A 16,968-nucleotide genomic window follows, 5' to 3' on the forward strand; every position below is an offset into this window, starting at 1 on the left:
AACAGATGATCTCAAGGGCTCAGCAGCAGTTGTGGTGCCCCCGGATCCCAACAAGGCTGCACCAAACTCTAACTCCCATGAAGCCCCGTGGAAGTCTGAGATACAGTTGCAACTTAGGGGGTCTGCCATCTAGCATCCCGAGGGAGGTAATGTTCCGGCCACTGCCACCCAACTAAACAGCATAGAAATGCTCCAGAAATGCTGCATCATATTCTAAAGTTTTGATACAACCTTATTTAGATAATCACTTATTAAAACAACATACTCTTACTTACTTTCTACCACCTCTGCTGGCTCCATTGGAGGAATAGATGGGGCATTATCATTAATATCGACAACTTGTATTATGATGGTAGTGGAAGCTGTAAGTTGTGGGCTCCCCTTGTCAACAGCATGAAGAACAAGTCTGAAAATGAAAACAACAGTCACTGCAATTATTTATCTAATAACGTCAGTAACATGTAAAGCAATTACTGTAAAGGAAAAAAAGGGACAGTTCATAATTTTTCAAAAGAATTTATAAAGCAAAGGAGGACATTCATATACACTCACTTGTCACAATATTAGGTACACATGTTAAACTGCTTGTTAACACAAATATCTAATCAGCCAATCACATGGTAGCAACTCAATGCATTTTGGCATGTAGACATTGTCAAGATGATCCGTTGAAGTTCAAACCAAGCATCAGAATGGGGAAGAAAGGTGATTTAAGTGACTTGAAATGTGGCATGCTGATCTATTGGAACTGTCACTCACATCTACCTCTTGGGATTACAGAGAATGGTCCAAAAAAGTAAAATATCCTGTAAACGGCAGTTGTTTGGGCGAAAATGCCTTGTTGACATCAGAGGTCAAAGTAGAATGGCCCGACTGGTTTGAGATGACAGAAAGGCAACAGGAACTCAAATAATCAGATGGGCTACAGCAGCAGGAGACCACCCCAGGTGCCACTCCTGTCAGCTAAGAACAGGCAACCAAGGCTACAATTCGCACAGGCTCATCAAAATTGGACAATGTCAAAATGAACCAAAAGCCCTCAGGAATGTTTCCATTACCTTGTTGAATCTATGCCATGAAGAATTACAGCAGCTCTGAAGGCAGAAGGGGGTCCAACCTGGTACTAGCAAGGTGTACCTAATAAAGTGGCCGGTGAATGTAGTAAATACTTGTAAACAGGGAAAAGTCATAAGGGTTTCCTTATATGTAAAAAGTTCTGCATTGAACTAAACTCGAGTTGTACTTTTTAAATATTTCAGAGAGGTAGCTGAAAAACTACACAGAAACACGATGTGATAAGAGGTCCACGGCAAAGTGAGATTCTTATATAAATAATCGAGTCCTGGAGCATGCAGGCTCCAAATGGGTGCAGGTATGGTGATTGGCTGTTTGCATATTCACATGTGAATGTGGCCGGGTAAGTCAGGTTCCTCAATCACACCTTGGAGTGGCTGGAGGATAGCACTTGCAACCCAATCAGGGTTATACAGGGAGTCTGCATGGCAGAGAGGGGACAAAAAATAAAGATAAGGAAGACATGGAGTTTAAACGAAAGGAAAGGAATGGAAAGGAAAGAAGGGGAGAAGGAAGATGGAGCCAGTGCAATATGAGAGGGGAAGCAGGTGGACAGGAAAGTGAGCACCATAAGCTAACGCTCAAGATGGGGGCAGAAGGGACACTCCTGCTGAGTACTCGTCAGAGCAGGAGTGACCAACAGCTCTGGGAAGCTCCTACAGATGTCCAAAGGATTGTAGCATTTGGGAAGAACAAATAGCAAAGCTTGGCATGGTGCCCTTCGAACACCGATGGATTGGCAGCAGGGACCCGAGCTGGCTTAAGGGTTGCCTGCGCCTGTTGGCGGACGTCTACTCGTGCTCAGGAATCCATAAAGGGTAATCCAAGTAGATGTTGGATTTTAGAGAGAAGCACCACGGCTCGTGGTTTTAAAACAGAAAACAGGATGTTTGCCCTTGATTTTAACCTTGTTTTAATTTAATTATTTATTGCATGTTTTTATCCCTTACTTGACTCTTTGATCTTATATGGGTTATTAATTTATTTATTATTTAAAGATTATTTTTGCACTGCACTATTGGACACTCTTTGCTTGTTGGATTTTAAATAAAGCACAGCACTTTCGCACCAACCCCTTTCTGTCTATGTGTGTCCTCATTTGTCCGGCCCCTATTGATGGTTCCGATTTCAAGAGGCTCCTGGAAGAAACCAGGGAGCGTGAACTCAACCTGGACTATCACACACACATTTATTATAATATCTTAAGTCAACTTTATAATATAATTTTCTATTACTAATGACAGGAACGGCATGTTGCTTATTGTTTTCATTTTCATTGCCCAAATCACTTGCTAATGGCACTCACAGTTCAGAAATTAGCTGTTATTCCTTTAAATATTTTCATATTTAGCTCATAATAACTGGTGGTTTTTCTATTCTAACTGTGGTAGGTGTTAGCTGCTCAATAAACATTAAGATTTTGTATCAAAATATCCATTGATTAGGATTGATTATGTGTGAAATGTGTGGAGGACAGTGTGAAAACTCCACTTACAGTAACTGGAGTTGGACTTCAAACCAGATGTGTGAGGGCACAGTGCAGGTCATTCTGACACCTAGGTGCCCTGGATCAAACATTATACAGTTGCTTCTAGCAATCCCTATAATCAAATGTTTAAACTCAGCTGTAAATTTGGACTTGAACGATAAACACACTTACTCATAATAAGGAACAATTTCTCGATCTAAGATAGTATTTGTTGAAAGGATGCCTGTGTTAGAATCTATGACAAATGCTTCATTTTGGTTTCCAGAAAGAATGTAATACTCTGTCTGCCCATTGGGACCACTGTCAGCATCACTGGCAGAAACCTACAAATAAAAACATAAAAAAGTATTATTATTTTTTTTAATATTACATTAGTAATTTGCTCCAGCAGAAACTTTCTACACAACATTTGGAAAATCTACTAGTAAATGACAACATCCTCAAAACAAAGATAGATAGATAGATAGATAGATAGATAGATAGATAGATAGATAGATAGATAGATAGATCTTTATTTGTCCCCAGGGGGAAATTGGGCTTTTACAGAAGCTCTTTAAATCAATAACGATATAAACAGGTAAATAAGTAAGTAAATAAATAGATAAATATACACACAACACACTTTGGTCTGAACATACAAATGAATGACTACAAAGGAAGATAATTCAAAAGAAAGAAAACTTCTGACTTGGCTGTCACAGTCCCAGTAAAGCATAATAAAGGCATATTGCTGTTGGCAAAAAGGAGCATTTCTTAACACACTTCTCCTGAATAATTTGTTGGCTGAAAATCCTCAGTGTTAGTGTGTCAGAGAAAGGATGTGCAGCATTATTCATAATGGCACTCAGTTCTGTTTTCATTCTCTCCTCCTCTACTACCTCCAGGGGGTCCAGAGTGTGTCCCATTAATGTGCCAACCCTTTTAGTTAGCTTGTTGATTTGGTGGGTCTTTATTGAAGTGAAGATACCGGCCCAGCACCCCACAGCATATAAAATTGCACAGGCCATCACAGAGTTATAGAAGACGTGAAGGATATCACTACTGACATTAAAGGAGAACAGACTCCTAAGGAAGAAGAGCTTGCTCTTTCCTTACTTCTCTAGTTCCTCATTGTTTTGAGACAAGTCCCACCTCTCATTGGCTTTTTTGATGCAACGAAAGAGGAAGAGCGATGGTAAGATGCACTCTGAGAGAAGGTGAGCACTGACAGAGTCACCTTCAAAGACAGAACATATGAAAGCAGACAGGAGGTGAGAAAGGCGCCTCGAAAATAACGAGTCTGAAAAACAGGTTTTTACGAGAACACACTTGAGAAAGGAAGCATGAATGAAGAGGGGTTCAGACACATGTGAATACTGAGGAAAGGCGCTGAAAGTACCCGTAGGGCAAGAGATAGTAAATACTTTTAAAGCTTTCCATTACCTGCCTTTGACTGGTACTGTGGCTATTAATAATAATACCTTTTATTTATATAGCACCTTTTCAATGTTCAAACTACCACTCTGGGTCTGGGTGGAGGAATGACACCCTGAACAAATTCCTCATCAGAGACAAATGAAGATATAACCTGGATTTGCTTAGGGTAGGGGTGAGTCTTATGAGAAGGGGTGTGCACCATTAAGCTAAGTAAGCCACCCTGCACCCTACAAGCCAGAACAGCGGCTGACTGAATGGAGATCATTCTTTATCTGTGGTAGAACTTGCTGCTTGTAATCTCAGAGGCTTTGTGTCCAACTATGACCATGTTAGTATGGTGTGAGGCAGGCAGTATGGTGTAGTGGTTAAGGCTTTGGACTTAAGGCCCTGAGGTTGAAAAGCAAAAAGAAATGCAACCAATTGTATCAAACAAGTTGTAAGTTGCCTTGGATAAAGGCATCAGCCAAATAAGTAACTGTTTTAGGAAGGAAAACCAGCTGGGAGTGGGATTGTTGCCAGGGCTGGGGCAAGTGTAACAGGACGGCCTGCCACTGTGTAATATGAAACCCTCCTAGCTGCAGTAAAATCATTGTAACATAAAAAAAAAACTTAGTAACATTAAACATAAGACTAAACTAACAACAAATGAAGCTATAATTTTATCAACTCTAGAAAAAATAATACTTTAGGAAATTTGAACATATTATATTAGAGTTTACATTTAGTTAGAGTTGGAATCGGTAAAAATCTGACTCCAATAACCCAATATCAGCTTCTGACTCTGCAGCTCTGCAGGTGACAATACACTTTTCAAACAAATATCAATTAGAACGGAAAAAAGAGGATATAGAACAGTGGTTCCCCAACTCGATCCTGGAGACCCCCTGTGGCTGCAGGTTTTTGTACCAACCAACTTCCGTTTTTCATTGGACTCTTAGCCTAATTAAGCGAGTCGTTATTTCCCAGTTTCTGTGTTTTGGGGTCAATGTAGAAATTACAAACTAAGTTTGGTAGATTTTTATTAAAATGTAATAAGCAGTTCTACAGGGAATATGCAGTTTTTTTACGTCGTTATCAGTATTTTCAAGCTAATTTTCATTCTGCTTTTCCTGGTGTTTAGGTTATTTAATTTACTATTTACTAATTAGCAGGTCTGACACTGAAGTGGTTGCTGCTTTCATCATCCTGGGTGTCTGCTGTGCTGGTTATTAATTGTCACTATTAGGGTTAAATGAAGGGAGCAAACTACACAGGTAAAGGGGAAAACATAGGAAAACAACAACAGAGAGTTATGCATTTATAGCTTTAGAAAAAAACAGAAACATTTCTAAATGTCTTATACATGTAAACACCATACTGTTGTGTTTTTCTGAAAGCAGAATACGAGATGAGTAAAAAAGACCAGCTAATTAAATGAGATCAGTTATTATCAGTTATTATCACCAATTGTGAATCTGGTTGGAACAAAAACCTGCAGCCACAGGGGGTCCCCGGAACTGAGTTTGGGAACCACGGCTGTAGAACAACTGAATACAGTAATAATAAAAGAGCATCCTTACTGGATAAGTTTGGATGTAATCAATTACAAACTCCAAATACTGCCTTTTTAATTAGAAAGTTACTAACTACTCTAAATTAATCAGTGACTGAAAAACATGTTCCAAAAAGTTCTAACTCCCGTTTTATATCCACTTTCCTCAACCCATTGTTTACATCACAACTATTCAATTACATCTATTGCAAACATCGAGTCATATTTTGTGTTCAAACCACAGTGTGTGTGTGTATATCTGTTTATCATATAGTGCCTTTCACATCTATCTATCATATAGTGCCTTTGTCATCTATCTATCTATCTATCATATAGTGCCTTTTCATCCATCTATCTATCTATCTATCTATCTATCATATAGTGCCTTTTCATCCATCTATCTATCTATCATATAGTGCCTTTTCCATCCATCTATCTATCTATCTATCTATCTATCTATCTATCTATCTATCTATCTATCATATAGTGCCTTTTCATCCATCTATCTATCTATCTATCTATCATATAGTGCCTTTTCATCTATCTATCTAAGATGTTCATTCTACACTAAGCACCTTAAGCATGGGAAAGGTGCTGTATAAATAAAATGTATTATTATTATTATTATTATTACAAATGTCTGGTTGGTGTAAGTGCAGTATGAAACAGTAGTACATTTTATAATGCATACTGAATAAATTCAGGAACATCGAACCTGTTCTGAACACATTTGTATTACTTTATTACAGCAGTTTATCCTCATACAAGTATTGTGTACAACAGATCCACAAAGTTTCAAAACTATGCTCTATAGACTGTATTAACATAAATACTGTATGTACATATTCTCTAATAAAAAAATCAAAACATCCACATATTTTGCACTGACTACTGACAAAGAAACAAAATTAATTTAGGAAACAACAAAGTGATAAACGGAAAACCCGTTTTAAAATGCACAGAGAAACTAACACAACAACAGATACCTTAAAGAATTAGAAGATACGGCTTGACAACAATGACATAGAAAACGAATCCCTGGAGAAGCCAAATTAATTAGTATGAAGCCAATTCAAAATCTGTCTGCCATTGACCTAATGGTCACAAAACCTCATCAGGGCTTCTTGGAATAAGGTACAAAACACCACAGCAGCTATAACTGTGTTACGATCCATATTCATTGGTCTTTACAAAGCTGTAGAAACGTGGCTAGCATTGTACATTTTATGACAAACAATTCTTTAATATATTTCTTCTGTATCTTAATTAAAATAATACATTTTCTTCTCTTGATACTTTGCTTTTTCTATAGCTTCTTTTAAAAGTGATGGTCAATGAAGGTTCACCCCCTTGCGTCTCCTTCAAACATGCATTTACTGAAATAAGGAAGCAGACAACCTCTTAAATAATTTCAGAAAATGATGAAGCTCTTTATATACTGTCAAACACAAATTTTTGCAAATTCCAAAATAAAATGAAAGTAAATCCTGGATCACTACAATAAATACACAGACACAAGTACAGTGTGAGTTAGACTATGTTAATCTAGCAGCCAAAGTAAACGTGGTAATTAGCCTGTGACTAAAACATTTATTTGGAATAAAAACTGTCTGCAGGCAGCTTGTGGGTATTTAAAACTGCACAATCTGTATACGGTATACGGCTGACTTTTATTGCCCTTCATAAAACTGCAAAAGTAGTCAATTAGTTAGGCCCATGTCTGAAAAGCAAAAATCCATTATGTTCATACCTGCATAACAAAAGTGTTGAAGATCTGCCCTTCCCATACAGCTGTTTTATAAGAACTTTCTTCAAATCTTGGAGGATTGTCATTCACATCTTCAAGTGTGACAGTGACTGTGCAGTGTGAAATGTGTATGGCACTTGTTGCAAGCACCATAAACTGGATCTTATTTAATGCTTCATAGTCAAGCTTTTTGTTGTCTTTTACATAAATGCTCCCTGTAAATTAATTAAATATATTTAGATTAGGTTGGATTAGATTAGATCACATAAACTTCACATACAGACAGCAGCAGTGACATAAAAAACAAGAATACAGACTCACAGGCGAAATAATACAGCCAATCAATCAAATCTATTAGTAAATCAATTATCAATCAATAAGTAAAAATAAAAAATAAATAAATGAAGAAAGACAGAAATATATATTGTGCAGAAATCTCAAAATGAACTGAAAATGTACATCAGGAGGAAGCATTGAATTGCCTGATTGTAGTAGTCAGAAAAGACCCCCAGAGGCCATTCTTAGAACAACATGGTGGAATGAGCCTGTGTCTAAAAGTGCTCCAAGAGAGTGCATCCTGGACGGGATTTCTCATGATGGCAAACACACATTTCAACACAATTATAAATCCATTTAAACTGTGTGAAATCCAAATTAAATTAGATTGTTTTACAATGTCAGTATGTTTTTACTTTTAAAGTTTTAAACTTCTCTTGTACGTTAAAAATTATATTAAAGTGTTAACTTTCACTGGCTGGACTGGATTTAACCAGTTTGAAAATGGATGGATGGGAGTTTCTCTTAAAGTACATATTGCTTAATTACATTTTACAATTTGCTAACGTGACAGTAGTGCTATTACAGAGATCCCATCCTTTAAACAAACGTTACTTTAGGAACAATTGCAAGCTCCTATATGACTCAATTATGGTCAGCATGACATTTTATTTTTATCAAAAAAAAAAAAAGTGAAATCTTCTCTCAAACATACTATTATTATTATTATTATTAAATAACATTAATGCTTGTCACGTTCATATCGCCTGTCAATCCATTTACAAATACCCCTTTTTACTATTAAGGATGGTGGCAAGCTTGAGTTTGTCCTGATAAATTAAACAAATATAATTTAAAGTTGCCATCTTACTACGAGTTCTTTCTTTGCATTTTTGGTAGAAAATCAGGGTTTTCTACAGAAACAATAGATAAACTCTGTGCAGACAGCATCAAGAACTATGGCCAGTGTCACAAGAAGTACACAAATATATCAAAAAGGTTTGGGGCAGCCACCCGTATATTGTGCCCTGGCTGCAAAAGGATAACTTTTGTGAGTTGTGTTCAGGTTAAAATCCAAACTAGAACTGATTTTAGTTTGATAAGATGGCGATTTTAAAGGCCATGACAGGAAGTGACATCATCTGGACTGGAACCGGAAGTGACATCAACAATAGTGCTGGTACCTAGTGGGTTTTCCCGGGGATAGTCTGTAGAGGACGGAGCGAGAAAGTTAGTGCAGCTTGCTACCCCTTGGTCTGGTCTGGTATGGTACAACTACTATTTAGGCCCTCTAGCTGCCTCCCAATTGCACATGTGTCACTCCAGGCTGAAATGTCAAGTTAAACTTCACTTCATGCTCGAAGGCCATGTCAAGATTTGTAAGTGTTCATATTTCTGTCAAAGAAGCCAGTTTCAAAATTGGCCAAAACAGGCAGATACAGTGGTTACGTATTACACAGAATGTTTTTATTTATTACTAATGTGTTAGCATGTAGGCAATTTGAAAAATCTGTCATTTTGCTTATTATTTAGATTATTTTCTGTAGCAGCTTAAACAGCACATACAAATGTCTTGTTGAAATTACTTAAAAAAATTATTATGTTACAATACATACATTGTCACAGGTATGTAATACCACCCCAAGCTGAGAGGGTTGCTGCTGATAACTTCTTTGTCTTCTTTTTTCCTCCAAAACACAGTACAGTCCATGGGCACATGAAAAGGGGACCATCTGGAAAGGAGGTGCCACTTCTGGTTTATGCCTACTCACGAAGTTCTTGTGATAGTCTTTAAAACTACTGTGTTACAGGGCAGCCTTTTATTATTCTTTCTATGAACACCATCATGTGTTGTTTTTGTTTTCCCTGCAAGTAACTGGGGACAGCTGGGTTGGCACCCCAAAGTGTCACTGTTGTATCAGCCTGTTATTCACTTGGATGTCCACAACATTGATTTCAATTACTTTTCCAGCTATAAAATTTCTATTCACAGGGTCTACTCCACACCATTAATTTCTATTAATTGTTTGAGTGGTCAGTAACATTCACATTATATTTTATATGTTCTATTGAAAAAATGTTCGGAGAAAGAAATGATAAATTAACACAAACAGGCACGTTGTCAAGATGCCTGCAGCAACTGTAATTTTTTAGATGATTTATAATAAATAGTCTCAAAGGGATGCATGTTCTTCCAAGAAGCTATGAACAACATTGGCAAGAACGTCTTTAACTACTGATGACAAAGCTATTTCAGTAAATTTTCAAATAACAATTTCCATTACAGAACAATTGCTTATTATTCACTTAGTAAGAGTCAGAGCAGGGATATGCTTGCAAAATGATGTAAAGAAAATACACATTAATTGTCATTAAAAACAGGAATTCACACCGGACAAGTTAAATAACCACAAAAATTTGGCTTCACACATTAAAAATAATTTTTTTCCAACTGGTACTAAATGCAAATGAAGAAAGAATTCACTTTAAGATTATATAAATGTTCCAAACTGTTAGTGTGACCTTGAATTAATTTTTAAAAGATGCGCAGTAACTTCTCAAACATGAAAAAAAAAAGCACTCACCAGTATCTGAATCTATGCTGAAAGTGCCATTATCACTTCCACTAAAAATGCTGTATTTTAATTTGCTTGTATCATCCTCAGAAGAATAGGCAGTGACAGTGGTAACCAAAGAACCTGGTAGAACAAACAAAAAAACAAACAAACAAACAATAGATTGATAGATACATAGATAGATAGATAGATAGATAGATAGATAGATAGATAGATAGATAAGAAAGGCACTATATAATAGATAGACAGACAGATAGTATTTTTTATAAAGTAACCACCCAGTTTCTTTAATTTACAGATTAGCAAAAATTATATTACCAACCTCTGTCACTGTCCTCTTCTATCATATTATTTTCTTCACATAATCAAGATACCCATTGTTACAAATTAATAAATTACATTCTAAACCATTTGATTTGGATTTTATCAAGTACTACAAATATTTTTCATTCATTCTTTTGGAAAAGCTCCTATTCCAGTGCTGGGATTACTCTGGCAGTGGATGGCCAGAGTTTAGCAATACAGTGGAACCTCGGGTACAAACCACGTTAAACCGGTTACCAAAAAGTTCACCAAACTTTTGCATCTGTTCACGACCACACACTCGGGTTACGAACAAGCCAGTTTCCCTTCTGGTTCGTACACACCGATGATTTCTGCACATATTCAGTCTCTTCCTGTGCATTCCCTGTGCAGCGAGCGAGCGAGAGCGCGAGAGAGCGAGCGAGCAAGAGAGAGAGAAAGAAGGCAGTTAAAGAAGGCAGTAAGGCAGAGTAGGCAGTTAAAGAATGCACCGGGCTGGTTTTTAAAGAGACTGCAAGGTTAGTTTTCTCTGTTCAAGGTTTTCTCAGTTATTCAATGTTTTTACATTTAGTTTACTATTACACTGTGCATTCTATGGTATAATTAACTATTTTTTTGCTTAAAAATCTTTAAATAAATATATATATTTACATACAGCTCGTACAGTCTGGAACGGATTAATTGTATTTACATACAATCCTATGGGGGAAATTACTTTGGGTCACGACCAAATCGGGTTGCGACCAGAGTGACCTGAGGTTCCACTGTACTATTGCCTTGAGAACTATATAAATAAAATTATTATTATAGGTATAAGGTAGATATCAATTCTGGACTGGACACCAACGTATTTCTCACAGAGAGTACTTTAGAAAAGCTGATCAGCCTAAGTAGCTCATTTTCTGGATACTGATGAAAACCAAATCACTCGTCTAAAGAATTTCTGAACACAATACTAAAAGTGCTAGGTTTGTATTTTGAACCCAACATTCTGCAGCTGTAAAGCACAATGCTAACCACCGTTCCATCTTGCCGAATGGAGCTAACCTCATAAATGTGATAATTCAAATAAAACTTGTTTGTATGTACTGTATGTACGTATGATGTGGCTTCACTTACCGGATGAACAGTTTTCCCGTATTGTAGCTTCATAGACATTCTCACTAAAACTGATTGCAGCCTCTTCACTCCATAAATCAACAAAGACAAGTCCAGAGGAAGATAGAATGGGATTTCCCTGATCTGCAGCAATCACTTGCAGGACCTTTGTACCAAACTGTCCATCTGGCAATGAGCTCTTTAGCCAAATATCTCCAGTCTGACTGTTAATATCAAAAACTGATTCTGGTTTTGCAAAGCTGAAGCTAACTGTACCATTTAGGCCCAAATCACTATCATAAGCTTGAACTGTAGTAATAATCTGGTTTAGAATAGTGTCCTTTGTCACTTGACCGTTGACTGGGTTCTGAATAAAGATGGGTGTATTGTCATTGACATCTTCAACATCAATCAGAATGTCAACAGCTGTGCTCTTTGGTCCTTGGGTACTACAGTCACTGGCAATAGCCTTGAAAATATACTGTGATTTGGACTCTCTGTCCAGAGCCACGGCAGTTGACACAACACCAGAGGTGTTGTTAATAATAAAAATGCCTTGTGCTTCATTACTGAGTGAATACATAATGTCACCACTGGGGCCTGTGTCTTCATCGGTGGCTGTCAAAGTCAAAACCACAGATCCTGCTTCCAGGTTTTCACTAACTGATATCCAGTAATGATTTTGGCTGAAAACTGGGCTGTTATCATTCTCATCTAAAATATTTAATAAAAGTTCCATAGTGGCCGTCTTCTGGGGAGACCCCAAATCATGGGCTTCTATGATAATTGTGTAATTGTTTCTTTCTTCCCTGTCTAATTTCTTAGTTGCACTAACTATGCCAGTTGAGACATTAATGGTAAAGAAATCATAAGTGCTGTCACCTACAACAAAAAGGTAAAAGCTGCAGTCAATAATGATCCATTTTGCCCCAAATCATTTCTTAAAAATAAAAATCATAGCTGACACCCACAATTCAAAAGATTAGAACATATTTGTTACTTTAGGGTAAACAGAAGTTATAAATCTATGATTCATATCTAATTAACCCACTTAATTAGAAAATTAATCAAAATCACTTTAAATATTAAGGTGGAGTGGTGGCTTTATGGCTAAGAAGATGCAATGGTATCTGGAATGTTGCAGATTTAAATCCCGTTACTGCCAGAAGGAATCCTATTCTACTGGGCCCTTGAGCAAGGCCCTTAACCTGAACATTGCTCCAGGGGTGTACCGTGTGCATTGATCCCCAAAGGTCACGTGAAAAGATAATTTCCCCTTGGGGATTAACAAATTATATCAAAATTATCATCTCTGACAGGAGTAAGTAAACATTTATTTATAAAGCACACAGACAAAAGTCACAAAGCGCTAAACAATAAAACTTAGAATAAAATGAAATATTAAAACCAAATATAAAAAATGGACTAAATAAAGAAACACCCACGCTATCGAAATGCCCGTCTGAACAGATTCATTTTAAGTTGACACTTAAACAGTTCAGTAGGTTCTGCTGATCTCAATGACGTTTCCATAACCTTGGAGTAATGGTTTGAAATGCGCAATCCCCCCCCACATGTTTTTAATCTGGTACAAGGAACCAAAAGGAGATCTAAATGAGGAGATCTCAGAGGACGTCCTGAGGTATAATGCTGAAGGAGGTTTGTGATATATTCGGGAGCATGACCATGCAGAGCTATGTAAGTAAATAAGTGTACTTTTATTCAAGAATAAAACTGAACAAAAGACGATTAAAAATTTTGCACATACATTAGTGTCTTAACAGCCTGTGTAAAGTTATGATACTTCAGTTTTATTCAGTTATATTCACGCTCCCCCCGCCAAGATCTGACACTGTTAGTTTTCAAATAAAGACATGATATAAAGAATTGTGTGTTTTTATGTGTGATTTTTTTCCCCTTCAGTTTTTATTCAGATTTATTCTTAAATAAAAGCACACTTTTTTCGTTGATTTGTCAGAGACTCACATCAAATGCATGTTTTAATTATATAATAGTAACAATAATATAATAATAGCAATAATAATAACAATAATATACATTTACACAGATTGTTGTAGACAGGGAACACACAAGGAATGTATGGATTTCAAATAACGAAAGATTATTTTGCTAAACAATTCTGGACACCTCACTCCCAGTTAAACCGATTTCAGCTGTGAGTATTTTGTGTCCGACTTCAGTTGCCTTAGTGTAGGACAGGATAGCAGGCTGCCTGCCTGTTGCCGACTGACACATTTACAAAAAACAAAGGCAATATTAGTGTACAATTAACGCAGTGATAAGGAGTGTGAGTAAAATTAAAGTGGCCTGGCATTATGAATATTTTCGCAGGCTTCAGGGATTCTAGTGTTAAAGGGACAAAAGCAAAAATAGTGCTAGGGGCAGAAACAATACTCTTACTGTGACATTGGTCCTTAAATGTTTCCTTAAACTATGCATATTATCACAGCTTTTCTTTTCGTAGCTGTGAAATTTGAACAACCAGGTACAGCAGAACATGTTATATGCAATATACCATGTGAAGTCCCTTCAAATATTCATTTTGAGGAAATTCGGGGCAAAATAAAGAGCTACATTCAGCTTCAAGTACTGTCTAATATTTGAATTCAATTGCTTCTGTGTTAAACCATCAATTATATTTTAATGCTATGGAAATGCCAAAGTACAAGTATAGTAAAAGCAGTCTCTAACATTCTTTATAATGAAACAATACTATAATAGTCCAGGCCAAAGTTTACAGATAAAATGCTCAGAACTTTCCAACAAGGGTTGGCTTTGAAAGTATAAAACATATACCTACCAACCAGACTATATATAATGGTACCATTCTCTCCAGCATCTCTGTCAGTAGCCAAAGCTCTGTAAATCATTCCTGGTTCTTGGTTTTCTGGAATGTTCACTTGAAAAGCATGAATCATGAATTCTGGTGCGTTGTCATTATCATCAAGAACAGTACAGAAGATAGTGGCAGTAGAAGACAGAATATGGATGCCACTATCACGAGCTATAACTGGATTAGAAACAGGAAAATCAGATTTACTAAAGTTTAACAAGGTTTTAGAGACAGAAAGCTTTGTTAAAATTTTTATTGAGCCAACAACAAAATCTTATTTCTACAGTTTAACTATTGTTTCTTCCTTTCCTCTACACTGTGTTGTAAAAATGGCGCCATCCCCAGGATGAGATGTAAAACTGAGATCTTGAATCTCTGTGGTCATAAAAGATCCCTGAGTATCCTTCATAAACAGCGGGATGAATTAGGATGTCCTTGCTGAATTGCCCACCACGGCTGAGTCATTCTGACCCCCTAATCATCTTCTGTCTCTCACCCCTTTACCACCTAACAGCTAATATGTGGTGAGTGTACTAGTACAAAATGGCTGCTGTCACATCATCCAGGTGGTTGCTGCACATTAGTGGTGGTTGAAGTGGCTCCCCACTTACTATGTAAAGCACTTTAAGTAGTGAGAAAAGGCTTATATAAATGTAAAGAATTGTTATTATTATTACTCTGATATTGTATCTTACTTTGCTTAACACATAACAATCATTTTATTCATTCCTTGTGCTTTTGAAATAGTAAAAAAATTATGCTTTATTAGGGGCAACAGGGTAAATCCTGGTGGGCTGAAATTCTGCTCATTTTCATTATATCAACTTAAGCCTGTTCATTGTAGCAGAGGATGCCGCAGCCTCTAAATATTTAGGGTTATTTTTCTTTTATTTCTATCCTAGCTGTGTAAGCCCATGCTGTAAAAAGCACGGGGTCCTAGAAACTATTGAAATCGTCAGAAAAAAAATTGAAATGTAGAGGATTGAAAGGAACTACTCTGGGTGTCTCTCTGCTAGGAACATTTGTTTTGCTGACGTGCTTGCATTGCTTGTGAATTAGCAGCTGAGCGACTTTGTGTTTCTTCTGAGGTTTCGTTTTGCCGATGTGCTCGCCTCACTTGTGTATCAGCGGCTAAGTGAGTGTCTGTTTCCTCAGAGGCAGAGTCACTTCCGGGCCGGACAGACAGACAGACACGCTTCCACGAGTAGGCGTTTATTTATAAGACTAGCTGTGTAAGCCCATGCTGTAAAAAGTCTGGGGTCTTAGAAACTATTGAAATTGTCAGAAAAAAAATTGAAATGTAGAGATGACAGGCAATTGAAGGGAACTAGTCTGGGCCTCTCTCTCCTAGGAGGTTTTCATTTGTGTATTAGCGGCTAAGCGAGTGACTCTTTCTTCAGGAGTTTCGTTTTGCCGATGTACTGGCCTCACTTGTGTATTCTTGGAGATGGAGCTCTTACTCCGACTCCACCTCTTACTTCCACGCTAGACAGACAGACACACACACTTCCACGCGTAGATGTTTATATTTCTATATAGAAAGGACTGTGATCTTGGCATGGTAAAGATATGACTTGAAAACTTCAAAGACCCTTAGATCCAAATTGATCTAAGGGGAGGGTCCAGGAAAACAGCAATTGCATAATGATATCAAAAAAATCTAAAATCTGAGCCTGAGCAGAGAGTGGTGAATGCTTGTGCGTGTCTGGTGGTTGGGTGACCAACATCGCTAGGTCTGGTTCCGCCCCGAAAAAGTCCTACAAAGCTGTTCAGTAGGCTTAAAAACTGGAGGGGAAGGGGATAGGTATAATGCCAGTCGAGTTACAGGCATTGATGAATCAGTTCACATATGGATAAGGGGTGATGCATTCCAAAGGACATTGAAAAAGTTTCACAAATTTTTGGAGAGGGTTAAGACTGCGTACCAGTTACTATGACAAAGCCTATTTTGCATTACTGTAGCAAAAATTCTGCTCCATAATCAAACCTTAACCAAAATGAACAATAAAGATTCCTCCCTAATCATGGAACAATGCACTACTCATTTGTCAGTGGAAGGTGCTACAGCAGTATGGGGTTACAGGAGTACTGCTGGTGGTCATTCAGATCTTGTATTAAAAGAGTGAGAGTTGTGTTTGCACACTTAGCATTAGGATAAGTGGATGTGGGACTCGGGTGGAAGTGTTCAAGCACCTCTGAGCCTTGTTCATGCTGGAGGATGTGGAGATTCTGTTATTAATTAATGATCTGGTATAGCACTGTTAGTTTTACAAACACTGAACTGATGGAGAACCTTGGGCTAAATCTTTTGACAAATCCTTCAATTTACCTGTCAGTCTACACCCCTATACTTACTTATGGCCATGACCTTTGGCTAATAAATAACAGACATCACGAGTACAAGCAAGTAAAAGGAGGCTCTTTTACGATATGGTTCATTGTGTAGGGTGAAGAGCTCAGCAGAAGCAGAAGCCCTTGCATCTCTGGATCAAGAGTAGCCAGTCTGGACATACAGTTTTGGTGACCTTTGACTGCCTCTCATGAGAGGTGTTCCAGGCATAGACCACTAAGACAAATCCAGTGACAGACACCGAAGGACTTGAA

At 37.4% G+C, this 16,968-nt stretch overlaps 1 protein-coding gene across 1 annotated transcript in view; it reads right to left on the reverse strand.

The window, feature by feature from the left end:
- Positions 1–16,968, reverse strand: part of dchs2 (dachsous cadherin-related 2) — a 128,179-nt gene that overhangs the window by 11,543 nt on the left and 99,668 nt on the right. The window contains exons 12-17 of the mRNA XM_039750280.1: positions 14,332–14,541; positions 11,532–12,392; positions 10,119–10,232; positions 7,261–7,472; positions 2,735–2,886; positions 276–406 (exon numbers count right to left, since the gene is read on the reverse strand). Coding sequence (XP_039606214.1) covers positions 276–406; positions 2,735–2,886; positions 7,261–7,472; positions 10,119–10,232; positions 11,532–12,392; positions 14,332–14,541 — 1,680 coding nt within the window. The remainder of the gene's footprint in view (positions 1–275; positions 407–2,734; positions 2,887–7,260; positions 7,473–10,118; positions 10,233–11,531; positions 12,393–14,331; positions 14,542–16,968) is intronic.

This window comes from Polypterus senegalus, chromosome 4, assembly GCF_016835505.1.
Source record: "Polypterus senegalus isolate Bchr_013 chromosome 4, ASM1683550v1, whole genome shotgun sequence".
In the NCBI taxonomy this organism is placed as follows: domain Eukaryota; kingdom Metazoa; phylum Chordata; class Cladistia; order Polypteriformes; family Polypteridae; genus Polypterus; species Polypterus senegalus.